This window comes from Rhinolophus sinicus, linkage group LG07, assembly GCF_036562045.2.
Source record: "Rhinolophus sinicus isolate RSC01 linkage group LG07, ASM3656204v1, whole genome shotgun sequence".
NCBI classification, from domain to species: domain Eukaryota; kingdom Metazoa; phylum Chordata; class Mammalia; order Chiroptera; family Rhinolophidae; genus Rhinolophus; species Rhinolophus sinicus.
Window position 1 is genome coordinate 50,664,083 of NC_133757.1, and position 24,345 is coordinate 50,688,427.

General features: G+C 50.2%; 3 protein-coding genes across 8 annotated transcripts in view; all 3 read left to right on the top strand.

Annotated features, from left to right (window-relative positions):
• The window catches only part of POFUT4 (protein O-fucosyltransferase 4), a 3,725-nt gene extending 789 nt beyond the window's left edge, over positions 1–2,936 (top strand). The window contains exons 2-3 of the mRNA XM_019745835.2: positions 101–726; positions 2,095–2,936. Of these exons, the coding sequence (XP_019601394.1) occupies positions 101–726; positions 2,095–2,242 (774 nt within the window). The 3' untranslated portion in view covers positions 2,243–2,936. The remainder of the gene's footprint in view (positions 1–100; positions 727–2,094) is intronic.
• Positions 2,937–6,762: 3,826 nt separating this feature from the next.
• Positions 6,763–8,133, top strand: CHCHD1 (coiled-coil-helix-coiled-coil-helix domain containing 1). The gene is made up of 3 exons (XM_019745840.2): positions 6,763–7,006; positions 7,134–7,252; positions 7,841–8,133. Exons 1-3 carry the CDS (start codon positions 6,883–6,885, stop codon positions 7,943–7,945), a joined length of 348 nt encoding a protein of 115 aa, XP_019601399.1. The 5' UTR covers positions 6,763–6,882; the 3' UTR covers positions 7,946–8,133.
• A 1,899-nt stretch (positions 8,134–10,032) lies between these two features.
• ZSWIM8 (zinc finger SWIM-type containing 8) lies at positions 10,033–24,316 on the top strand. 6 transcript variants are annotated; one of them, XM_019745788.2, is made up of 26 exons: positions 10,033–10,529; positions 12,682–12,835; positions 13,086–13,180; positions 13,354–13,526; positions 13,697–13,804; positions 13,918–13,999; positions 14,134–14,254; positions 14,687–14,888; positions 15,037–15,212; positions 15,702–16,695; positions 17,448–17,579; positions 17,715–17,894; positions 17,994–18,177; positions 18,387–18,485; positions 19,060–19,184; positions 19,626–19,866; positions 19,960–20,118; positions 20,212–20,440; positions 20,616–20,905; positions 21,054–21,277; positions 21,821–22,309; positions 22,539–22,722; positions 22,822–22,998; positions 23,159–23,278; positions 23,599–23,709; positions 23,839–24,316. In XM_019745788.2, the coding sequence occupies exons 1-26, from the start codon at positions 10,322–10,324 to the stop codon at positions 24,297–24,299; spliced, it is 5,718 nt and encodes a 1,905-aa protein (XP_019601347.2). In that variant the 5' UTR covers positions 10,033–10,321; the 3' UTR covers positions 24,300–24,316. The 6 variants fall into 6 exon arrangements, with proteins under 6 accessions (XP_019601347.2, XP_019601350.2, XP_019601349.2 ...); XM_019745791.2 differs by having other exon boundaries at positions 10,055–10,529; positions 22,539–22,698; positions 23,531–23,709; XM_019745790.2 differs by having other exon boundaries at positions 10,171–10,529; positions 23,531–23,709.
• The last annotated feature ends 29 nt before the right edge of the window (positions 24,317–24,345 follow it).

The window sequence follows — 24,345 nt, forward strand, 5'->3', positions numbered from 1 at the left end:
GGGGCTGGGACGGGAAGGGCGCGCCGGGCTGAGGCCAGGACCCCCGGTGTCCCGGCCGACGTGCTGTACTCTCTTGACGGCTGTGCTCTACCCCGCTCAGGTGGACTCCTACGGGAAATGCCTGCAGAATCGGGAGCTGCCCACTCCGCGGTTACAGGACACAGCCACAGCCACCACCGAGGATCCAGAGCTCTTGACCTTCTTGTCCCGCTATAAGTTCCATTTGGCCCTCGAAAATGCCATCTGTGACGACTACATGACAGAAAAACTGTGGCGCCCCATGCATCTCGGTGCTGTGCCTGTGTACCGTGGCTCTCCCTCTGTGAGGGACTGGATGCCTAACAATCACTCCATCATCCTCATTGATGACTTTGAGTCACCTCAGAAGCTGGCAGAGTTTATTGACTTTCTGGACAAGAATGATGAGGAATATATGAAATACCTGGCATACAAGCAACCTGGGGGCATCACCAACCAGTTCCTTCTGGATAGTTTGAAGCATCGGGAGTGGGGAGTGAATGATCCTTTACTGCCTAACTACCTCAGTGGCTTCGAGTGTTTTGTCTGTGACCATGAACTGGCTCGGCTTGATGCTGAGAGAGCCCATGCAGCCTCTCCTGGGGACGTCCCTGTCCCTGAGCCTCACATTGCCCAGCCTTCACACATGGACTGCCCAATGCCAACACCTGGCTTTGGCAGTGTGGAAGCGATTCCTGAGAATGACCGGTAAGAGTAGCTGGGGTCCCTTGCAGCCATCAAATTAAATGATTTAGTTGCTTACTGTGGACAATGAATTAGGACTAGGTGCTGATGGGATGTCGTATAAGGATATTATGACATAGGCTCACTCTGCGTTTAAGATGTCAAGAGTCTAGTTCCTGGAGTGGAGGGGAAATAAGACAAACTGAAAAAGCTCAATTAGGATGTAAAATATAATTCTAGGCAACATATGAAAATCAGCTTATGTGCACAATGTTTGCAATAGTAATTCAAAAAGGGTTTCAACCAAAGCAGAGCCTGTTCAGAGAAGTGATGAGGGAGAGACAAAGTTGGGCAGTAAAGTCGGACCAGTCTCTATGCAGTCTGAATACCGGGCTCAGGAGTTGGACCGTCTTGAAAACCAACTCAGCTATTTCTTGAGTACCTTGTATATGGTGGGGTGAGAATGAGGAATACAAAGATGAGTATTTTGAGGGAGGTTTGTCTGCAATAGTCAGGGTTTACACTTGTTAGCCTAGCATAACAGCACCTCCTTTCACTCTTAAAAGTACCTTGACTTGGATGATAAATTTTATGTTCACCCTAGACAGAAGAGAGGAAATACTTTCAAAACAATGGTGGGCAGTGTGTATTAGAAGGGAAGGAGGCCACTGCAGTAGATGACAGAATGTGGTAGCGCTGGGAACATAGCATGGGAAGTGGGGTGGGAAATTGTTAAAGGCACTTGCAGTAAACCACACTTGTTGGGAGAGGCAATAAAAGATGACTAATCTTAAAGAGGCTGCTAGAATGGCCTGCAGAGACAGACTTGGACAGTGGACGGCAGCAGAGGGCTGTTTACATACTGCTGACACAGTTGGTCCTGGGAATGGAGTCCTCCATCCAGAAATTTTTATCTAGTTTATGTTGAACATAATGATTTACTAGAGGAAAAATGTAAAACAATGTAAACATTTAAAAATATCAGATTATGTCTTAATCTAGACACTGGATGCCGCTGCACCTTCATTTTGATTATTTAAATAAAGGTGCAACTTAAAGGGTAGCCATCTAAATATGCTCCCTTGCTTTCCTTAGGGAGACAACTGATTCCCTCATCTGGCCCCTGCCTTGCCTGCCTCTGAACTCCCTCCACACTTGGGAACCAGGAGCTGGCAAGTCAGGAAGTGTAACTCATTGATTGGGCTGTATGGTATTTTTGTGTTTGTGGCTTACTGCCTATCACCTGGACTAGTACTGGATTTACTTTACATTTCCTTCTCTTTGAAGTAGAGCCCTGTGCTAGCCACAGATCACTGTACCTGTGATTTAGAGAAAAGCAGGATTCACAGCTGTGCTGTTTTCCATAATCCAACCCCCATTTTGATATTTCAGCTGGAAGGAGATGTGGCTGCAAGATTATTGGCAAGGTCTGGACCAGGGGGAAGCGCTCACTGCCATGATCCACAACAATGAGACACAGCAGAAGAAATTTTGGGATTACCTGTATGAGATCTTCATGAAAAGGAACCAAAATCTCTAACTACCCTTGTGAGAGCTTTTAACTTGGTAGAGCTGAGGAGATGGAAGTCCTTATTCTACCACGGGACATGAGGGGTGTCCAGTGCAGAAACCTTTAATGAACAGTGTTTTATCATGAATTCAAAGAATTCCAGTTGTATCCACTGATACTGTATCCTTATGCTATGTAGCCAGGGTTTCAGCCTGTGGTCATAGGGCCTTTCCTCAAGGAGAGAGGAAGGCATCCAGTTCTTGGTTTAATGGCAAACAAAAGCCTGAAACACCCATTTGATTCAAGGTGCTGATCTGACAGAATATTTTAAGAACTGCTTATTTCTCTAGCCATTTCATCCTCTCAATTATGATTGGAACAACACCTTAGTACTTGGCTACAACTGAGGTAAGACAGACCAGGTTTAGGGTCTGAAAACTTCTCCTCTGCTATTCCTCAAACCCCTCATTATTCATTACCTTTCCTAATCTCTTTTCTGCATCTCCTGCTTTATAAACTAGTGGTGAAGCAAAACTCCTGGTGGGTTATATTCTGGTTCTCTGGGGTTGTATTTTTTTATATCGATTACCTTGCCTTTCCTGTCAAACTTTATTTTAAATGGCTTTTTCTTTCCTAGTTTCCCACAATTTCTGATGAAGATGCAACAGCCTTGCCACTACTGCCACATTCATTCTCCCCTGCATTAAACTAGCTATAGATTTGACAGCTTTTCTTACTGCTGGTTTGCTTCTTATCTAAGGCACATCAGGAATTCCTTCTCACAAACAAGGATTGCGTGGTGAATATATGCCAGGTCAATTTAATGAATTGTACTGCTCTATTTTAGGTTAGAGATGAGGACTAAGGCTGGAAATGATGGCACAAAAAAAAAAGTTTATATATATATATATATATATACATACACACACACACACACATATATGGTTTGGCAATTAAGTTCGCGAACTTGTTGCAACAATATTGCTAACCCTTTTTGATATCAGAGGGATTATTCATTTTGAATTTGAACCAACTGGATAAACAGTTAATCAAGTTTACTATTGGAAGTGCTGAAAGGGCTGCGTGAAAAAGTTAGATGACCTGAACTTTTCATCAACAATTCATGGCTCTTGCATCACGATGACAATGCACCAGCTCACATGGCACTGTCTGTGAGGGAGTTTTTAGCCAGTTAACAAATAACTGTATTGCAACACCCTCCCTACTCACCTGATCTGGCCCCCAGTGACTTCTTTCTTTACCTGAACAAAGATAAAGCAAATATTGAAAGGAAGACATTTTGATGACATTCAGGACATCAAGGGTAATACGATGAGAGTGCTAATGGCCATTCCAGAAAAAGAGTTCCAGAATTGCTTTGAAGGGTGGACTAGGCTCTGGTGTTGGTGCATAGCTTCCCAAGGGGAGTATTTCGAAGGTGACTGTAAGGATACTCAGCAATGAGGTATGTAGCACTTTTTCTAGGACGAGTTCACGAACTGAATTGTCAGACCTCATACATGCACACACATACCGGGGTGCCAAAAATATGTATACACATGACTTGTATTCATCTTTTGTTATTGGTATATATTGAGTATTACAGTTTTAATAGTTTTTTCCTTTCTTAAAATGTGTATACATTTTTTTGGCTATAGATAAAAAAATATATATATAAGTATATAAATATAAACATATATATATATATAAATTTTGAAATGTTAAAATAGGCCAGTGTGAATCAAAGTGAAAATTTTTATAGATATTTGTTCTTTTCTGTCTAGTGAACTCTTCCCTCTATTTTATTATTATTAATATTATATGTTACAAAAGTTTCATTTTTTTATGGTGGAAAAAACAACCCAGCAAAATAGTTCTAGTAATTATCTCATATTCTTGTAGCACTTTTCACTTGAAGTGGGATGAATACTCTAACTTCATTCACTCTGTTACTGATATCCTTTTATACAACTTTATAGTACTTACTGAGCCTACATTTGGATGGAGCCAACCCAAGGCCCTAAACTCAAGGGGATGAGAGGTGAGAAGAGATTTAAGCCACCACAAGTAGCTGGCTAAATAAAAAGCTGTTAGATTTGGGGATGTAGCCAAACTCTCCTATTGCTGTGGTTTGAACATACAGCTTAATGGGCAGGGAGACAGGGAAGAATACCTTGGCCCTTAGAGCTACCCTGGCTGTAATGTGTAATGCTGTATTAATGAAGTATCACCAGAGAAGTTCCATAGCTTATTAGTATATCTGGTGGTAAATTAGTGTGTGTGTGTGTGTGTGTGTGTGTGTGTGTGTGTATACACACAAAGTTACCATCAGATATACAGATGCCTCAACAACTAGGGTCCCACACTTAATATGACATTTAAGGACGTGGCCAAGGAAAACTATAACTTAGGCTGTATTACCCTGGCAGGGTGGTTCTTTTTTCATGTTACTCTTTAATAAAAAAGTGCCCTTCATAACATCATGGAAAGTTTGCTTTAACTTATTTGGGCTTTTGCAGAAAAGAAAAAGGTAAAGACAGACCTTCAAAAAATACGTAACGTTAAAAGTTGATACAGTAGGGAGCCATGAAAGAAGTCAAATTCAGGATTCTTGATTTCTAAGCATGCAATCTGTTTAAACGTAAATGCTGATTTATAGTGCAAGATACTAGTACTCAAGCGCAAACTAAGGTTAGGACTCAAATTTCATTATATGCAACAAAAAAAAGGGTAAGTCATGGTTACGCAAGGTAGAATCATCCTTACTTCTGTCTAATTACACCAGTTCACACTGGCATTCCTTTAGCACTTTTATGTACAAAGTGGACCCAGTTTATGAATGATTGTGGCTGGAGACTCATGCCTGCTTTATGGTCAGTACTTCCCAGGCTTTTTCCTTTATTTCTATCGCCATAAAAGTATTCACAAAAGATCAAGGTAAACCAGATGCTACATTTCCATAAGGAAGAGCAGAACCAGAAATAGCCATGTGGCACTTATCAACTTAAGGCTTCACTTTCCCTATGGAAAAAGCAAGCAATGTGACTTTTCTCTGGTTTGGAGCCCAGCCTGCTCTGTATACAGCAGCAGGCTTGGGGTTATTGGTGGTAGAAGTTTTTGTTAGGAATCAGTTTTATTTGTGCTGCTGGCAAGGGGGTGGAGAATGGTGCTAATGCCTTTATTACCCTGTTTCCCCGAAAATAAGACCTAGCCAGACAATCAGCTCTAATGAGTCTTTTGGAGCAAAAATTAAGACCTGGTCTTATATTCCAGTCTTATGTAAGACCGGGTCTTTTATTAATTTTTGCTCCAAGACACATTAGAGCTGATTGTCCGGCTAGGTCTTATTTTCAGAGAAACAACGGTACTCCAAATGTTGCTGTTCTCTATTATCTCAGGTTTCCTTTTGTATAATAAACGGCTTATTTTTTAACAGTGTCTCACGCTTGGTTACATTTCTGGGGTGAGCATGATAAAGTTGGATACTTGCAAAAATATTTGGAACACTGTTCATTTAACATTTACTGACACTATTCTAAGCACTGGGGATTCAATGAACAAAGTAGACAAGGACCCTTCTCATGGTGCTTACATTTGAAATACGTGTTGGTGGTAAGGCTGTAAACAAACAATAAATGAACAAGATAACTCAGACTGATAGGTGCTATGAAGAAAATAAAACAGGTTGTGGTGGTGGAGTAAGGCCTCTCTGACACGGACTGAAACTCAATAAGAAAAAGAACCAGTCATGCAGAAATAAATGGGGAAGATTACAAACAGCTGGGCTAAATGATTAGCACACTAAATTCACACAACCACATAAATATTGGTCCTCCAAAATAGTCACCTTGTGAACTACAAGATTGTTCAAGTTGTTTTCATTACCAGAAACATTTCTTGGGGCTCATTTGTAAATGCCTTGAGAATCCGTGGCACATCTTTGGACTGAGTTTTATAAACAGTTAAGTCACTTAGAATCAAGTCTGATGAAGCCAGGCATCACAACTGAAGGGCCAAGTCTATACATTGGAATGATACTAAGTATCTTTACAGGACTGGCAAGAGGATTAAATAAGACTGAATGCGAAAGTGCTTAAACTTCACCCTATCCAATGAGATTACTAACAAGCAAACGTATTTAAGTAGTAGCAGCTGTTTAAATAAGCGAGCCTAATTTTTCCTTGCGGCTTTCGGGGGGTTCTAAAAGTAGTCAAAACCAACGGTTATTGAAGGCTTAATAAAACAAAGTATCTTTCCCAACCTAACACCTTCAAGCCTCATATTTCGATTCGCTCCCATCCTCTCTGGCCTTGCCTCCGTCAATCACTCTCTAATCCAGCAGGCCAGCACGATAAGTGAGCGTTTATTTATCGGGGCCTTTTCCTGCGAGTTCGCGGAACGGAACTGCCCCGAGACTTCAAGGCCGGGAACCCACAGAGGAGTGACCTAGGTCGGCGCACGAGCCCCAGAAATTCTGCTAACATACACAGTGGTCTGGACCGTCCCGTGCTGGAGACCAGCATCCCGGCGACCCGGCCAAGAAAAAAACGAGGTGCACGCAAACAAGCTGCTAAGCTTTCCGCCGGCCGCGCGCCGAACCTCGTGGAGCGCGCAGGGGTCAAGCAGGGTCACGCACGGCGCCGCAGAGCCTGCCGGGAGTCCGGTGCGTAATGGCGACGCCCAGCCTGCGGGGCCGCCTAGCGCGACTTGGAAACCCGCGGAAGCCTATACTGAAGCCCAGCAAGCCCCTCATCCTAGCTAATCGTGTCGGAGAACGGCGCCGGGAGAAGGGCGGTGAGCAGTCGGAACCGAGGAGGCTCCAGAGCGGAAGCCGGGCGGGTGCAGGGGGTGCGAATGGGTGGGAGAACTGTAAGATACGGGTTGCCTTGTGACTGAGGGTCCCCACGTTCTTCCCCTCCAGAGGCGACCTGTATCACGGAGATGTCGGTGATGATGGCTTGCTGGAAGCAGAATGAATTTCGCGACGAAGCGTGCAAAAAAGAGATCCAGGACTTCTTCGATTGTGCTTCGAAAGCTGAGGTGACAGAAGGCTCCTGGGGTGCCCTCTTGAGAGGAGAATAGGGGTGGGCGTGTTACAAGTAATGGCTTATCCTGCCTCTTGCTAGATGATAAGGAAGTCCCTCTCGTTCTAAAAAGGCGAGGAAAAAGTTTGGGGAGCGCTTTCACACACACCAAAGTAGGAAAGGTTACGGTCATTAAGGATTGGAATCTTGAGCCTTAACTTTACCAGTGTAAAATAAGGTTAATATTAATGCCTATGTTACAGAATTTTGTGAGTGTGAAATGAGGGAATGAATGGGAAACCACTTCATAAAATTTAAATTGCTGCTCAAACCGACATTATTCTTTGAAATGGAACTGAAGATAGTGAAGGACAGATTGTTTGGTTTCTAGCCTAGGCTTAGTTGCTAGCTAGCATGGTAGTGTCATATTCTACAGTCATTTGTAGATCCCTCATCCCTTTTGTTGAAAGAGGGCTGTGAAGATGGCACACATTTCTCTAGGCTGGTTAGTATCTTGGTGTGCTTTGGAATGTTGTGAGAACTGCTGGCCTAGGTCAAGACAAATTTTAGAGCTGTCATTTTTGTTTTTGTTCTGTGTTTTCAGGCAGCCCGAAAGATGAGATCAATCCAGGGAGAGTCTGGGAATTTACCCCCCAAGCAACTGAATATATTGTTACAAAGGTTTCCTAACAAACCTCATGTAAGCTGAAAATGGAGAAGCATTTTCAATGACTGGACTGTAGCTTCTGAGAACTATACTGAAGCGTTTTAGAGACATTTGCACTGTTATGCTCTTATTTGAAGGATAAAAGGAGGCAAAACACTGTTTTCACCCTTTGGAGTTATTGTCTGGGTGGCAGTTATGCTTTATCTCGAAATAAAAGCCTCTGAAGAGAACTTGGCCTCTTGTTGTGCATTAGGTACTCCTTCCGTGCTTGACTCCTGTATCCTCCCCTAAACTCTGGAAGTTCTTTGCACTCTGATTTGCCTCAGGAACAGGACAAAAACTTACGTCTTATCCTGCATTTGAAGTCCTTGAACACCATTTAGTGCCCTTGCCTTTGGATGCACCAAGGATGTTGAAGTCTGCCTGTATGCAAAGTTGTTTGTTTGTTTTTTGCCATCATTTGTAAGTATTTAGTGATTACCTACTTTGTGCATAGCCCCTGCAAGGTGCTCCCAGAATAATCAGAACTTCACAAACTCATCCAAAAAGTGATCCAAAGGTACTGCAGATGTGTTTTATTTGGCCCACACGGTTAAAATTTGTTTTTAAATTAGCTGATCACGTTCAAAAATAGGAAAAAATCCCATAAAAAATCCAAATTTTAGCTTTTCTTTAAAAAAATCAAAGGATCTGGTAACCCTATAGTTTCTTATTCCCACGACAATAATCAAGTAGAGCTGATTATTATTTGTCTGCATTCTCCAGGGACCTGGACTCTCCCAAATGGTGAAACTGAGACTTAATTGGCAATTACCTTCTTTGTGTGTTACCTGTCCTTGTCTCTCATTAACATATCCACCCGGTTGCTGAAGGCGTTTACTTCTGTGTCCCCCCTGATGTTAGAAACAACTGTATAGCATTTTATGTATATTCGGCCCTTTCAGTCATAAATGGAATTAACCATTTATTTGTACCTTACAGCATTAAATGGACAACGGGATCAGTGGGGTTTTTCAAGCTCTAGTGCAATAATTATTAAGATAAAGAAGGGGTCTTGCCTCCCTGATCCATGACAGCTATCTTCCTATAGTCCTCATACCCCATGGGTAGAGAACTGGGCCTGGTTCTGCATGCTGAGGCTTTTAGCTATAGGAAGCAGCTCAGTGCTTAGGCACTTTGGACTGGAATTAGGAGTTCTCAACCTAGGGTCTATAGACACCCAGTAAGAGACCTGTGAACATGGATGGGAAAAAATTTTATCTTTAACCACAACTAATTTAACATTTCAATAAGGACTGTGGGAAACAAACCACAATATCATTAGCAATACCTATATGAAATCACAGTATTTTTGTATATTAGTTTGTTACAATTTGTTACATCTTTATGTTATTGTATCTTCCTGAACAGGTTAAAATTAGTATCATTTATACTCACCACTAGCTTCAAAATTATGGTAGTTGTAACACTTGCTGCTGGATGTTATTTAATGTGTAAATAAAGTATTACTGTTACAATTTGTTTTATTTTGATAATTGTATTTCAACATAATTGTTTTCCTTTATAATTCTTGTATTTTATTTTGTGCATTTATAAACAATTCAAGAAGGGGATCCAGGGACCTAACCAGGTTGCTGAAGGGTGCCTGGCACACAAAAAGGTTAAGAACCCCTAAACTCAAAAGGCTCCACTGACAAACAGTACAACCATTTCCTGAAGTCAAACGCCTTCTTTTCCTGGTGCTTCCCCGATTAGAGTCTATGAAGTCTTCTAGACTACAGTTCCCAGAAGGGGAAGCGGCCCCTGGGCCTATCCGGACTTAGGACAATAACTCTAGTCAATGATTCCCGTGGCGTTGCTTGACAGCCTACGACTCCCGGCGTGCCTGGCGAATGTTTATTCCTTGGGGACACTATGGTCACCGAGTTATTGCTGGAATCTGTGGTCGCCTTGTATGCCTTTTGGGGTTGGCTTCCTCTACGGTATCAGAGGGTGGGTTCGAGAAAAAAAAGGAAATGCAGCAATTAAATACAAGTCCCCTACATCTGCCCATACTCTGTCCAGTCCCCGAACGCGCGAGGACGGAAGTGGTGGTGGCCGGCGCGGCCGGAAGTTCAGATCAGCTGATGGGGGAGGCGGTGCCGCAGCCGCGGAGAGGCCCCGGCTGCCGAGCGCTTCGTCCGGGCCCTGAGTCTCGGAGACTGGCCGCGATCACCGTTCGCACCTCGCAGTTGGGCGAGGCCCGGTTCCATATCTTTCCCAGGCCTGAGATCCTTGCCCGGCACGGCCGCCCTGAGCGCCCCGGCCACCCCCAGCCCCGGCTCGCCCCTCAGGCCCCGGGCCTCCCCTCAGTCCCCAGCCGGTGGCCCAGGCCCCGGATCCGCGGGGGGGGACCCGGCCCCGGGGGGTGCGGGCCCCATGGAGCTGATGTTCGCGGAGTGGGAGGACGGGGAGCGCTTCTCATTCGAGGATTCGGACCGCTTTGAGGAGGATTCGCTCTGTTCCTTCATCTCCGAGGCCGAGAGCCTCTGCCAGAACTGGCGGGGATGGCGCAAACAGTCGGCGGGGCCCAATTCCCCCACTGGCGGCGGTGGCGGAGGTGGCAGTGGCAGTACCAGAATGCGAGGTGAGGGTGAGCCCGGTGGGGGCTGGGGGAACGGGCAGGCCCTGCTCCGGCCTTGCTCGGAAGCTGTCCCTGCTCGGAAGCTGTCCCTGCTCGGGAGCTGTCCCTGCTCGGGAGCTGTCCCGGACCGCGAGCTGTACCAAGCTTTGAACGGACTTCAGGACTCGCTTTTCTGGTCTTTCTGGGGTTAGCTTCTCCGCAGCGTGTGTGTGTGTGTGTGTGTGTGTGTGTGTGTGTGTGTGTGTGTGATTGGGGAGGAAGACTGGGAAATCTTGGCTTGGATAGGATTTTTAGCGACAGAAAGTAGATCTTTTGTTAATTTGCTTTAGAGATGGGGTAAGAAAGACTATCGTCTCGGACTTGGGAATGCTTACCGAGCTGAGCCTGAGGCAAGCCAGAAAGTAGACAGGAGAATGTGGGAAGGGGGTGGATTGTGACCATTTGAGGTTTGTCATCCCATTGCAAAGTGTGTTGCTGGGAGCTTCTTGATTCAGAGTAGTGATCTCTGATCCCAGCTGCACTAAGGGGTTCCACACAGAAGAAAGGGGAGATGAACTGGCCTGTGAGAGTAGATTCCATAGTTCCATAGGTTTAGATCAGAGGCTTGGTTCCTAACCATATTGACCATCTGTCGGAGCCAAGGCTGGGACCCCTGGATTAGAGCCTTCGATTTCCATCATCTGGGGTCTGGGGCAGGGTGTGGGTAATTGTCTCTGGAATCTCCTTATGAAGCCCTCTTCCTGCTTTTTGCTGTGAGTTTCTTTCATCCATGGGTTTTTCAGTGAATTAACTGATTATTGCTGTGAAGAATTTTTCTTTAAAGAGGTGGAGAGAACAGTGATGATCAGAGAAGCTCCACAGGCTTGGGATTCACCACATCCTTTCCCTGCCTTCTTCAGTTTTTGTCCTGGGCCTCAGTGGAAGCTGACTTTTTTCAGCAGTTGAGGGGTTTAATTTGTGATTCTACCCTGGCCATTCTCAGAGTCCTGTTTTCCAAACTGCCCTGCAGAGACTTCTAGTGCTCACCCCTTTGGGACAGAAATGTACATGTGTTACTTTTTAGGAGTGTTAGTATTCAGCTTCAGTTGGGGAGAGAGCATATGCTCTATGTACACACACGCGTGCGCACACACTCACAGATCATAGGCAGTTTCACTGTGGGTCTTGTATGGCTTCTGTGCTTCTTTCATATTTGCATGTGTGGGTGGCTTGGGGCTTAGAGCTCCCTCACTTTGAAGGAAGTATGAAGTCATGGTGGTGAAGATTTTTAACTTATTGGTATCTTCCTGAACAGGTTAAAATCTAGGAAAACATGTCATTCATCCACCCCCTACCTGCTCCAGTCCCAGGCTACCCTCAGTTGCTCATTTGTAAAATAAGGAAGTTAACCTTTTTTTTTTTAAAAAAGATTCCTTTCAACTCCATGATTTTCTGATCTCTTTCCTAAAACGACTAGCAATTTGGTGAGATAAGCAGTCTGTTGTGTTTCACTGCTTTTTGATTAAAACAGTGGGGAACCTTGAGTGGTAACACCATCCTACTCCAGGTGATTCCAGGAGTAGCACATAGGTTCCCTTGGGATGGCCTAGCTCTCCCACCTCCCCCAAGGGCTTTCACTGTGGCAAGCCAGAGTTCAGGTGTGCCAAAGAAGTGCAGCTTCTCTTGCTTCTGGAAGTCCATCTTTAACTCTTCTGGGCTCTGGTCTATCTTCCCTCCTTAGATAGAGGCCTGGCGTCATCTAGAGAAAAAGGAATAGTAAAAAAGCAATTAGAGAAAGCCAGAGGAGAGACACTGACAATGTAATATGAATCTAAAGTGCTAGGTATATGGGAAATTAGATGCTGCGCCTTGTGAAAGGCATTACTTGCTAGGATCTTAGAACACACCTGTTTCCTGCCAGGGATATCCCTGGTGTCTTCTGTTCTAGACCTCAGGTAGCAGACTGTGGGCTGGGGTTGTTTAGCTCCCCTTCCCCAGGTGGAGGCTTAAGGGTTAGTGGATCCTGACAGGAGGGTCCCTTGGTTTTTCATACAGATCTCCCCTTTCTTTCATAGTGAAGATGGGGCATGAGAGGTGGCACTGGCATTGGTGCCAAGTAAGTATGGCCTTTTTCATTTTTCCTTCTCTCCCCTCACTTCAACCTTTGTTTCCAAAGACGGACTGGTGATCCCATTGGTGGAGCTGTCAGCAAAGCAGGTGGCATTTCACATCCCATTTGAAGTGGTAGAGAAAGTTTACCCCCCAGTGCCTGAGCAGCTACAGCTCCGGATTGCTTTTTGGAGCTTTCCTGAGAATGAAGAGGATATTCGGTGAGGCTAAAAGACTAATGGTGGGAAGTGGGGTCCTGATATTTCACAGAGTGCGTGGGGCTTCCCTCAGAACAAAGAAGATACTGTGTTTGGGGCGGTAGTAAGAAGAAGACAAGGGGAGGAGGGAGTGCCTGGGATTGTCCCCAAGGGGGAGTGACACTGGGGAGAGCGTACCCCAGGTGGTGGTCTCTGACGGGGTCTGCAGAGGTTATTTGCTGAGCCATGTCTCCGTCCTCTTCATCACTCTCAGGCTGTATTCCTGCCTGGCCAATGGCAGTGCAGATGAGTTCCAGCGAGGGGATCAGCTGTTCCGCATGAGGGCTGTGAAGGACCCGCTCCAGATAGGTAAGGTGCCTTCGTGCCCGGTGGCACTTCCTGCGCCACCCGTCCCTGTGTTATGACTTGAGGGCCTCCTGCAAGAAGCTGGAACAGTTGCCTGAATACCTGCAGGGCCGCAGTCAAGGGCAGAGACCTGTGTCTGGGTGGCTCTTCCTGACCACAGCCATGTTTCTCCCCAGGGTTCCACCTGAGTGCTACAGTGGTGCCACCTCAGATGGTCCCCCCCAAAGGGGCCTACAACGTGGCTGTGATGTTTGACCGCTGCCGGGTCACTTCCTGCAGCTGCACCTGTGGGGCTGGGGCCAAGTGGTGCACCCACGTGGTGGCGCTCTGCCTCTTCCGCATCCACAACGTGAGGCCCTCCCAATTTGCCCCGGCCCTCCCTACGCTCCACCCCCCCTCTGCTGCATGCCTGGCCACAACGTGAGACCCTTCGCCTCCTCCACTCTGCCTCTCTGTCTCCAGGCCCGGCCTCCGCGAGCCTTTGCTCAGCTCGTTCTGCTTCTCTCTCTGTCCCTTCAGGCGTCTGCAGTCTGCCTGCGGGCCCCAGTCTCAGAGTCCCTGTCGCGGCTGCAGAGGGACCAGCTGCAGAAGTTTGCTCAGTATCTCATCAGTGAGCTCCCTCAGCAGGTGAGTGAGGTTGGCACACCCTCCACCAGCTGGCTCCAGGGCTGCATTATCAGCCTTCTGACTAGGCCCAAGCCTCCTTGGGATACCTATGCCTTTGTCCCTTTTCCCCTCAGATCCTCCCCACAGCCCAGCGTCTCCTGGATGAACTGCTCTCCTCCCAGTCAACAGCCATCAACACTGTGTGTGGAGCCCCAGGTGAGTGTGGTGAGAAAGAAGGGCAGTAAGAAGAAAGGAAGCTGGTAGTGCAGAGCGCCACTTACTAAAGGCTTGATGTCATCAGGCGAATCCAGGCCCCTATGTCTAGGTGACTGACTGCCTATCACCCCCAGACCCCACAGCAGGGCCCTCGGCCTCCGACCAAAGTACCTGGTATTTGGATGAATCGACACTTACTGACAATATCAAGAAGACACTACACAAGTTCTGTGGCCCCTCCCCTGTGGTCTTCAGGTAAATTGGATCTCTTCATGCCTGGGTCTGTGGTGGTAGGGGACATCCCTCAGGCTGTCGAAAGACCCTTTGTTCTGTTCATGCTGATGCCTCCCCCTTTTATTCCCTGCGCTGGTACAGTGCCTGGCACACGGAAGGTGTCATGATGAATCAATGCATGATGATAATTTTGCATAGTCACACAGTGATCTGTTCTTAGCTAAGTAGAGCAGAAGTTATTTTTCTTTCTTTCAGAGGTTGGGAAGCTGAGGCAGAGAGAGATTAAGAATTTTTGAAAAAAAAAAAAAAGAATTTTTGTTACAGGCATCTTTCTCCCCCTACACTCTGGTTTTTGGGTCAGGGCCCCTTTTGTGTCAAAACCCTGTTGCACTTTCACCTGCTTTATTCAGCTCCATCTTAGCGTCATCAATTTCCACTCTCCTACTTTCACAGCGATGTGAACTCCATGTATCTGTCCTCCACGGAGCCTCCGGCTGCTGCTGAATGGGCATGTCTGCTCCGTCCTCTGAGGGGCCGCGAGCCAGAGGGGGTCTGGAATCTGCTTAGCATCGTGCGGGAGATGTTCAAAAGGAGGGACAGCAATGCTGCCCCCTTGTTGGAAATCCTCACTGACCAGTGCCTCACCTACGAACAGGTAATCCCCCCGAGTTGGGCAGGCCTGTGGTGATTCAGTCTCTCCTTCCCTTAAGTTCATTCCCCTCTTGCTGACAGGAACACTGGGAAGGGTTACTCTCCCTTTCTCCAAGCTATGAGGTGCATCTCCGAGTTCTCTTTGTTTCCAGATAACAGGTTGGTGGTACAGCGTGCGCACCTCAGCCTCACACAGCAGTGCCAGTGGGCACACGGGCCGAAGCAACGGGCAGTCAGAGGTGGCAGCCCATGCATGTGCCAGCATGTGTGACGAGATGGTCACACTGTGGAGGCTGGCTGTGCTGGACCCTGCACTCAGCCCTCAGCGGTGAGTCTGTCCCTACATGCACCACAGCTTGGAGACTGGGCCCGTCCAGGACAGACATAGCCCTCGTCTCCTTGTACAGAGACATGCCATTCTTCTAGTCCCAGGGGACTGGGAGGTGCTGAGCATTAGGGTGACCAGTGATTTGGCCTGGCCCTCCCTACGCCCCACCTCCCCCGCTGCATGCCTGGCCACAACGTGAGACCCTTTGCCTCTTCCACTCTGCCTCTCTGTCTCCAGGCCCAGTCTCAGTGAGGCTTGCTTTCTTCCCACCCCTAAATAGCACCCACTTTTTCTGAGAGGCTTGCTTTCTTCCTGCCCCTAAATAGCACCCACTTTTCAAAACCCATGTGTGTTAGAGTGATGTCTGTGGGATTAGCTCAAGAAGTACCTCCCTGTGCCCCCTTCCAGGGTCTAGGCCTACTCTGCCCCCTTCCACCCCTACTTGTGCAGAGTGTAGCCCCCAACAGCCTCACCCCTTTGTTCCCACAGCCGCCGGGAACTGTGTGCACAGCTCCGCCAGTGGCAACTGAAGGTGATTGAGAATGTGAAGCGGGGACAGCACAAGAAGACTCTGGAGCGGCTCTTCCCTGGCTTCCGGCCAGCGGTAGAGGCCTGCTACTTCAACTGGGAAGAGGCCTATCCGCTGCCCGGTGTCACCTATAGCGGCACTGACCGGAAGCTGGCACTGTGCTGGGCCCGAGCCCTGCCCCCTCGGCCAGGTGCCTCCCGACCTGGGGGCCTGGAGGAATCCCGGGAGCGGCCCCGTCCTGTTCCTGCTGAGCCAGCTGTGCGACCCAAAGAGCCTGGGGCCAAGCGCAAGGGGTTGGGTGAGGGGGTCCCCTCGTCACAGAGGGGTCCCCGCCGCCTCTCAGCTGAGGGGGTAGATAAGGCTCTGCATAAGATGGGTCCAAGTGGGGGCAAAGCCAAGGCACTGGGTGGGGCTGGCAGTGGGGGCAAGGGCTCAGCAGGCGGTGGGAGCAAGCGGCGGCTGAGCAGTGAAGACAGCTCCCTGGAGCCGGATCTGGCTGAGATGAGCCTGGATGACAGCAGCCTGGCCCTGGGTGCAGAGGCCAGCACTTTTGGTGGATTCCCTGAAAGCCTGCCACCCTGCCCTCCCTCGGGTGGCTCCCGAGGCCCTTCCGCCTTCCTTCCTGAACCCTCAGATACTTACGAAGAAGATGGTGGCGTGTACTTCTCAGAAGGGCCTGAGCCTCCCCCAGCCTCTGCTGGCCCCCCTGGCCTGCTACCCGGGGAGGTCGGTACCAGGGACTACCTCCCTTCCACAGATGAGAGTGGAAATGGGCTCCCCAAAACCAAAGAGGCAGCCCCTGCAGTTGGAGAGGAGGATGATGACTACCAGGCATATTACCTGAATGCCCAGGACGGGGCTGGGGGCGAGGAAGAGAAGGCTGAGGGTGGGACTGGGGAGGAGCACGACCTGTTTGCTGGACTGAAGCCACTGGAACAGGAGAGCCGCATGGAGGTGAGGGGCCTTGGAGGGCACACCTCAGCCACAGCTGGGAGAGGGGCAATCCGGTTCTAGTTCGGAATGTCAGGACCGTACATCCCATGACTGTCAGAATCCCATAGCAGGCTCCTAAGTGGCCTCCCTGCCTGCGGTCCATTCGCTTCACTGCTTCCATAGTAGTTTTCCTGAAATGTCTGATTGTCACTCTGCTGCTTAAAACAAACTGTTCAGTGGTTTCCTATTGCTCTTAGTTTTAAAAGTGAAAGGCCTTGGCATGACCTATGAGGCTTCACTTGCTCTGATCTTGGCGTGCTTCTCCAGCCTCCTGTAGCTACTCTGTCCCTTACACTGTCTTCATTTAAACCATTCCTGTAGCTTGCTATGCTCTCTCTCACATCTATGTTTTTGCACGGATTGGAATTTCTGTGTGGAATGTTCTTCCTTCACCTTACCTGGTTAGCTCCTGTTCCTGCTTTAGATCTGAGATCTTAGCGATCACTTCCTCTCAGAACCCTCCCTGAGTCTGCCCCATGCCCCAGTGAGGCATCCTACCCACCTGCTCCCCTCTTGACCTTCCTCAGTGGTAGCCAGCTTCATGCTGGTTTGTGTGTTTGTTTCCGTGACAAGACACTGAGTTCCTGTGGTATACCCAGGACCAGCGTAGGGCCCCGCATGTGGCAGGTGCTTACGGGATGTTTGCTGCAGGAGTAAGCATGGTGTCCTGCCCTTGGACTTCATCTTGCGTGGCGCCCATGTCCTCCCTCCAGGTATTATTTGCCTGTGCTGAGGCCCTGCATGCGCACGGCTACAGCAGTGAGGCCTCCCGTCTCACCGTGGAGCTTGCCCAGGACCTGCTAGCCAACCCACCCGACCTCAAGGTAGAGCCGCCCCCTGCCAAGGTGAGAGATCCCGTTCCCCTTCCCTCCCCACTTACCCCTAACCCTCTCTCATGTCCTACCCCAAGTGAGAGCCTCATTCTCCCTCCACCCAGGGGAGTCAGACTCATCTGCCCGCCTCCTCATGCTTCCCTTTAGGGCAAGAAGAACAAGGTATCTACGAGCCGTCAGACCTGGGTGGCTACCAACACCCTGACCAAGGCGGCCTTCCTGCTAACAGTGCTGAGTGAGCGCCCGGAGCACCACAACCTGGCCTTCCGAGTGGGCATGTTTGCCCTGGAACTACAGCGGCCCCCGGCTTCTACCAAGGCCTTGGAGGTCAGAGGTTCTGTCTGAGCCTTGTGCTGTAATCTCAGAGCCTTGTGCCTTGATCTCCGTGGAGGTATGAGAGGTCTGAGCTCCTTCCTTTGCCCTCAGGTGAAGCTGGCATACCAGGAGTCTGAGGTGGCTGCCTTGCTCAAGAAGATTCCTCTGGGTCCGAGTGAGATGAGCACCATGCGGTGCCGGGCAGAGGAGCTTCGGGAGGGGACGCTCTGTGACTATCGGCCTGTTTTGCCTCTCATGTTGGCCAGTTTCATCTTTGACGTTCTCTGTGCTCCAGGTACGGTGGCTGACTCCACAGCAAGTGGGGAACCGGGGCAGGGCTGGCTTTCTCTAGGGAAAATCCAAGAGCCCCAAGGCTCAGAATTGCCTAGGACCCATCAGGCAGCTTCATGGGAGGATCTGTAGTAATGACAGTCTTGGGTTCCCTCCCTTTCATTCTTTCCCATGATCCTCCTGTCTGCCTGACTTATCCCAACTTTCACCCAGTGGTTTCTCCTACGGGTTCCCGGCCCCCAAGTCGCAACTGGAACAACGAGATGCCTGGGGATGAGGAACTAGGTTTTGAAGCAGCAGTTGCTGCCTTGGGTGAGTATGTCAGTATCTTGAGCATGTCTGAGCTAAGCCTGGCCCAGACTTGGAAGGGCGTGAGACATGGTCTGGTTCTGAAGGGGCTCTGTGGTAATGGGAAGCCAGGATGACATGTGTAAGCCAAGTAATGCCTATGAGACAGTTAAGAATTTAGGGCAAAATGTGCTATGGGTGTTGGGTGTTATAAAAGCAGTGAAACAAGTATCTAATGAAAGGCCTCAGGGAGGCGTTAGAATATGGAATGTGGGTTAAAAGATGAGTTAAGTTCTAAGTAGGGGGACAAAACACCATGAATAAAGACAGGGGTAATCAAGTCTTCATGAGAGTGAGGAGCCCAACTCCCTTAAAGGGAAAGTAGACTGGGCCACGTTATGAAGGTCTTAAAAAAGCGGATCCGAGTTTAGCTAGGCTGAATGTAATAGGCATTGGGGACCTTGCATAGAGGATGTAGGTTGGACCAGGAGAATTCCTTATGTCACATGCTGGTGGCTGGGGAGCCCTGGGCTGTTATCCTTTGCTGTCTTGGGAGTTGTGGCCATTCTCAGTTCCTATGAGCCTCTCCTTCTCACAGGCATGAAGACAACAGTGAGTGAGGCCGAGCATCCCCTCCTGTGTGAAGGCACACGTCGGGAGAAGGGTGATCTGGCATTGGCACTGATGATCACTTACAAGGATGACCAGGCCAAGCTCAAAAAGGTAAGGGGCTGAGGTACTGAGATTGTGACAGGCAAAGAGAGCAAATTCTATCATCTTTCTCAGGGGTTTTCAGTACAATGAGAAAAAGGGTATTCTCACCACAGGAGATAAGTAGGGAATCTTGGGAACACCTCATAAAGAACAGGAGACCAATGGTTCTTATAGGAGTGCTTGGGCAGGATGGTAGAAGAGAAGCAGAGAGCATCAAGTCGGTTATCCATTCATTGGTTTCAATATTTATTGATGTCAATAAACGCACCCTGTGGTAAGTGTTATGGAGGATACTAAGATATTTAAGCCAGCCCCTGTTTTCCAGTAGGTTCTCCTATCGCTATAACTGGGGAGGGCTTCCTGAGGAGGTAGTATTAAGCTATTTCAAGGAGATAAGAAGGTAACAGTCAGGAGATAAAGGGCATTCTGTCACCTTTCTCTGTCCTCCAGATCTTAGACAAACTCTTGGATCGAGAGAGCCAGACGCATAAGCCACAGACACTGAGTTCGTTCTATTCATCTAGCCGCCCAGCCACCACCAGCCAGAGGTCTCCTTCAAAGCATGGGGCCCCATCTGCCCCCGGGGCCCTGCAGCCACTGACCTCAGGCTCTGCAGGACCTGCTCAGCCAGGGAGTGTGGCAGGGGCTGGGCCAGGCCCCACTGAGGGCTTCACAGAGAAGAATATGCCTGGTGAGGTGGGGGCACTGGGCAGGGTGATGAATGGTCTGGAACCATGTTGGGTACCCTTTCCTGGGTTCATACCACTGTATTTTCCCTTCCTAGAGAGTTCCCCACATTCCCCCTGTGAGGGCCTCCCCTCTGAGGCAGCTTTGACCCCAAGGCCGGAAGGGAAGGTTCCTAGCCGCCTGGCACTTGGCAGTCGTGGAGGCTACAATGGACGGGGCTGGGGCTCCCCAGGGCGGCCTAAGAAAAAGCACACAGGTATGACAGCCCTTGGGATGACATAGAGGGAAGGATATGCTTGAGGTCTGACTTCTAGGACTTCTGAGATTGACTTGTCTTTTGGGGGGTTAGGCATGGCCAGCATTGACAGCAGTGCCCCTGAAACGACATCGGATAGCTCCCCCACCTTAAGCCGGAGGCCACTTCGAGGAGGCTGGGCCCCTACCTCTTGGGGTCGAGGACAGGACAGTGACAGCATTAGCAGCTCCTCCTCAGATTCCCTGGGCTCCTCGTCTTCCAGCGGAAGTCGCCGGGCCAGTGCCAGTGGAGGGGCCCGGGCAAAGACAGTTGAAGTTGGCAGGTCAGTGGGAAGAAATACCCGTCTCCTCTGATCTGGCCCACCCTGAGAGCCACATTCCTAGTGTAAGCCCACTATTGTCCCCCAACGCCCTCACTTACCCTGGTCTTTCCCAACCTACTTGGATACCCATTTCAGAGAAACCCCAACCCCCGTCCCTACCCCATTGCCCCTTCAGGTACAAGGGCCGCCGTCCCGAGAGTCATGCCCCTCATGTACCCAATCAGCCGTCAGAGGCCGCTGCACACTTCTACTTTGAGCTGGCGAAGACGGTGCTGATCAAGGCAGGGGGCAACAGCAGCACTTCCATCTTCACACATCCATCTTCCTCAGGGGGCCACCAGGGTCCTCACCGCAACCTGCACCTTTGCGCCTTCGAGATTGGGCTTTATGCCCTTGGCCTGCACAACTTTGTTTCTCCCAACTGGCTTTCACGTACCTATTCTTCCCACGTTTCCTGGATTACAGGTAAATCCTGGGTTTTGATTTGGGTATAGGAAGGGGATTAATTGATGGAGATAAGAGCCTTGTTACTGATCTGATAGGAGAGACACCATTCCCACCCCCCAGTGGTGGTGCCCATTCTCCCCTCTGCTTCTCTCTCTTCTCCCCAAAGGCCAGGCAATGGAGATTGGCAGTGCAGCCCTGACTATACTGGTAGAATGCTGGGATGGACACCTGACGCCTCCTGAGGTTGCATCCCTGGCTGATAGGGCATCACGGGCACGAGACTCCAATATGGTGAGGGCAGCAGCGGAGCTAGCCCTAAGCTGCCTGCCTCATGCCCACGCGTTGAACCCCAATGAGATCCAGCGGGCCCTGGTGCAGTGCAAGGAGCAGGTATTTCTATAGGCAATCTGGGGACCTGCTTTGGGGCATCTGGGCAGAGAGACTGGGCATGGGGAAAGCTGACAGCCCAGCTCTTGATTCCCATATCCTGGAGTTGACAATTTATCCAGTTTGTCCTCGCATGGTGACATTTGACGTATTAATGTGCTGTCACATCCATTACTTCTTTTACCTGCCATCCCTGAGGTTAGGATTGTTCCTACTTTACAGATAAAGAAATAGAGGCCTATGAGGTACCAAGGTGATCACCAAGATGGAATGCTTAGGGAAGGCCTTGGGGACATGATGGGACGGGGACAGGATGGGGTGGCTCAATTAGTTTGGAACTGAGACTGTAACCTGGGTCTTGACTTGTGCTGGTCGGCAAGTGTTTGCTCAGTGTGTGTGACGCTCTCACTGCTCTCAGACCAGCACTTGGCCCTGACCTCTGACGCCTCACTGGGAACCAGCCAGCTCTGGGAAGACGTGGGAATGTCATCCCTGAATAAAGCCCTTCCCCCTTCCCCCTTCCCCCTCTGTGCCCCTTCCTTCCAGGATAACCTGATGTTGGAGAAGGCCTGCATGGCGGTGGAAGAGGCGGCTAAGGGTGGGGGCGTGTACCCCGAAGTGTTGTTTGAGGTTGCTCACCAGTGGTTCTGGCTATATGAGCAAACAGCAGGTGGCTCATCCACAGCCCGTGAAGGGGCTACAAGCTGTAGTGCCAATGGGATCAGGGCAGCTGGGGAGACTGGGCGGGGGCTGCCTGAGGGCAGGGGGGGCCCAGGGACTGAGCCGGTTACAGTGGCAGCGGCAACAGTGACAGCGGCAGCCACAGTGGTGCCAGTGATCTCAGTGGGGTCCAGTTTATATCCAGGTCCAGGACTGGGGCACGGTCATTCCCCTGGCCTGCACCCCTATACTGCTCTGCAGCCCCATCTGCCCTGCAGCCCTCAATACCTCACCCACCCAGCTCACCCCGCCCACCCCATGCCTCATATGCCCCGGCCTGCCGTCTTCCCTGTGCCCAGCTCTGCATACCCACAGGTGAGACGTGTTCTACTGGGGGGTTGGGAATGTGGGAGAACAGTTCACAGGGGGTTGGAGTGGGGTACTCTGGGCGAATAGAACTGTCCAGGAGTCCTGGGAGAGGTGGTGGGAATCTGGGGTACCCAGCCCAACTAAGAAATGCAGGAATACTGTTATGGGACAAACAGGGAAAGCTACATCCTATTATAATTCAGTATCTTCCTTCTTTTCCTCTTTCTGCTTCTAGGGTGTACATCCTGCATTCCTGGGGGCTCAGTACCCTTACTCGGTGACTCCCCCCTCACTTGCTGCCACTGCTGTGTCTTTCCCCGTCCCTTCCATGGCACCCATCACAGTACATCCCTATCACACAGAGCCAGGGCTCCCACTGCCCGCTAGTGTGGCCTGTGAGTTGTGGGGACAGGGAACAGGTGAATGGAGGGGAGGCACACTGGGCAGGGGAGGGAGGGAGGCAATCCTCTCTGCCCCTTTGGGCCAAGTTCCTCACGGGGCTTTCATCCTGCCCTCAGTGAGCAGTGTCCATCCAGCATCCACGTTTCCAGCCATCCAGGGTGCCTCGTTGCCGGCCCTGACCACACAGCCCAGCCCTCTGGTGAGCGGGGGTTTTCCACCCCCCGAGGAGGAGACGCACAGCCAGCCTGTCAACCCACACAGCCTGCACCACCTGCATGCTGCCTACCGTGTTGGTGAGAGGTCCCTTTCTGTACCCCCACCTGCAGTTGTGCCAGAGGCTCTTCAGTAACAACTCCCACCCGTAGCTCTTAATAATTGTCTACGGGGTCAGATACCAGGTTGAGGTAGAGCGTGAAGAGGATGTACCCCCATGTGCCCACTCTTTTCTCCCAGGAATGTTGGCACTGGAGATGCTGGGTCGCCGGGCACACAATGATCACCCCAACAACTTCTCCCGCTCTCCCCCCTACACTGATGATGTCAAATGGTTGCTGGGGCTGGCGGCAAAGCTGGGTAACACCTCCCCTCCCCAGGACCATTGCCCGCCCCCACCTGCTCCCCCACCTTCCTATCCCAGACCTCCTTCCTAGCTCTTGCTCAGAGTTCAGGCCTTGGTCGGGTATGTGTGCGTGCGCGGGGGATGGGGGGCTACCTCAGCTCCTGGGGTGGAGGGAGGCTCTCTGCCAGGCCAGAGCTGAGATAAAAGTTGGGTCCCTAGGGCAGAGGTGGCCACCCCCGTCTCATGCCCCTCCCCCTGCCCCCCAGGAGTGAACTACGTGCACCAGTTCTGTGTGGGGGCAGCCAAGGGGGTGCTGAGCCCGTTTGTGCTGCAGGAGATCGTCATGGAGACGCTGCAGCGGCTGAGCCCCGCTCATGCCCACAACCATCTGCGTGCCCCGGCCTTCCACCAACTGGTGCAGCGCTGTCAGCAAGCATACATGCAGGTGACAACCCAGGAAGTATGGAGCAGGGTGGGGCACTTCCTGGGCAGGCATGGCACAGCGCACCCAGCATGCAAGGGCAGAGGGGCCTGGCTCTGTGCCTCGTGGCTCAGCCTGCACACCCTCTTCCAGTATATCCACCACCGCCTGATTCACCTGACCCCTGCCGACTACGACGACTTTGTAAATGCGATCCGCAGTGCCCGCAGCGCCTTCTGCCTGACACCCATGGGCATGATGCAGTTCAACGACATCCTGCAGAACCTCAAGCGCAGCAAACAGACCAAGGAGCTGTGGCAACAGGTCTCACTCGAGATGACCACCTTCTCCCCCTGAGTCTGACCTCCCTAGGGCCGTATACAGGGACGCAAGCCGGTGGCTATGGGGGCCCATCACACAGGGGCAGTGAATCTTGGCTGGACAGATCATCCCCACCCAGTCCTCTGATAGCCCAGACTGGCAGCTGCTCTTTGGCTGTAGCTTGGGGCCAAGATGTCTCTGACCCGAGAAGCCTAGGGTTGGGGGAGACAGCCCCATCTGGGAGGGGGCGCTGGGTGGCCTCTGGTATTTATTTGGCATTTATAAATATATAAACTCCTTTTTTACTCTAGTCTGCCTGGCCCTTTCCCTTCTTTCCCT

Coding starts and splice junctions, on each gene's coding strand:
- CHCHD1 (XM_019745840.2), top strand. CDS start 6,883: ATGGCGACGCCCAGCCTGCGGGGCCGCCTAGCGCGACTTGGAAACCCG. Junction 7,007..7,133: donor ACGGCGCCGGGAGAAGGGCG/GTGAGCAGTCGG, acceptor CTTCCCCTCCAG/AGGCGACCTGTATCACGGAG. Junction 7,253..7,840: donor ATTGTGCTTCGAAAGCTGAG/GTGACAGAAGGC, acceptor CTGTGTTTTCAG/GCAGCCCGAAAGATGAGATC.
- ZSWIM8 (XM_019745788.2), top strand. CDS start 10,322: ATGGAGCTGATGTTCGCGGAGTGGGAGGACGGGGAGCGCTTCTCATTC. Junction 16,696..17,447: donor AACAGGAGAGCCGCATGGAG/GTGAGGGGCCTT, acceptor TCCTCCCTCCAG/GTATTATTTGCCTGTGCTGA. Junction 23,279..23,598: donor GGGGCTGGCGGCAAAGCTGG/GTAACACCTCCC, acceptor TTTGTGCTGCAG/GAGATCGTCATGGAGACGCT.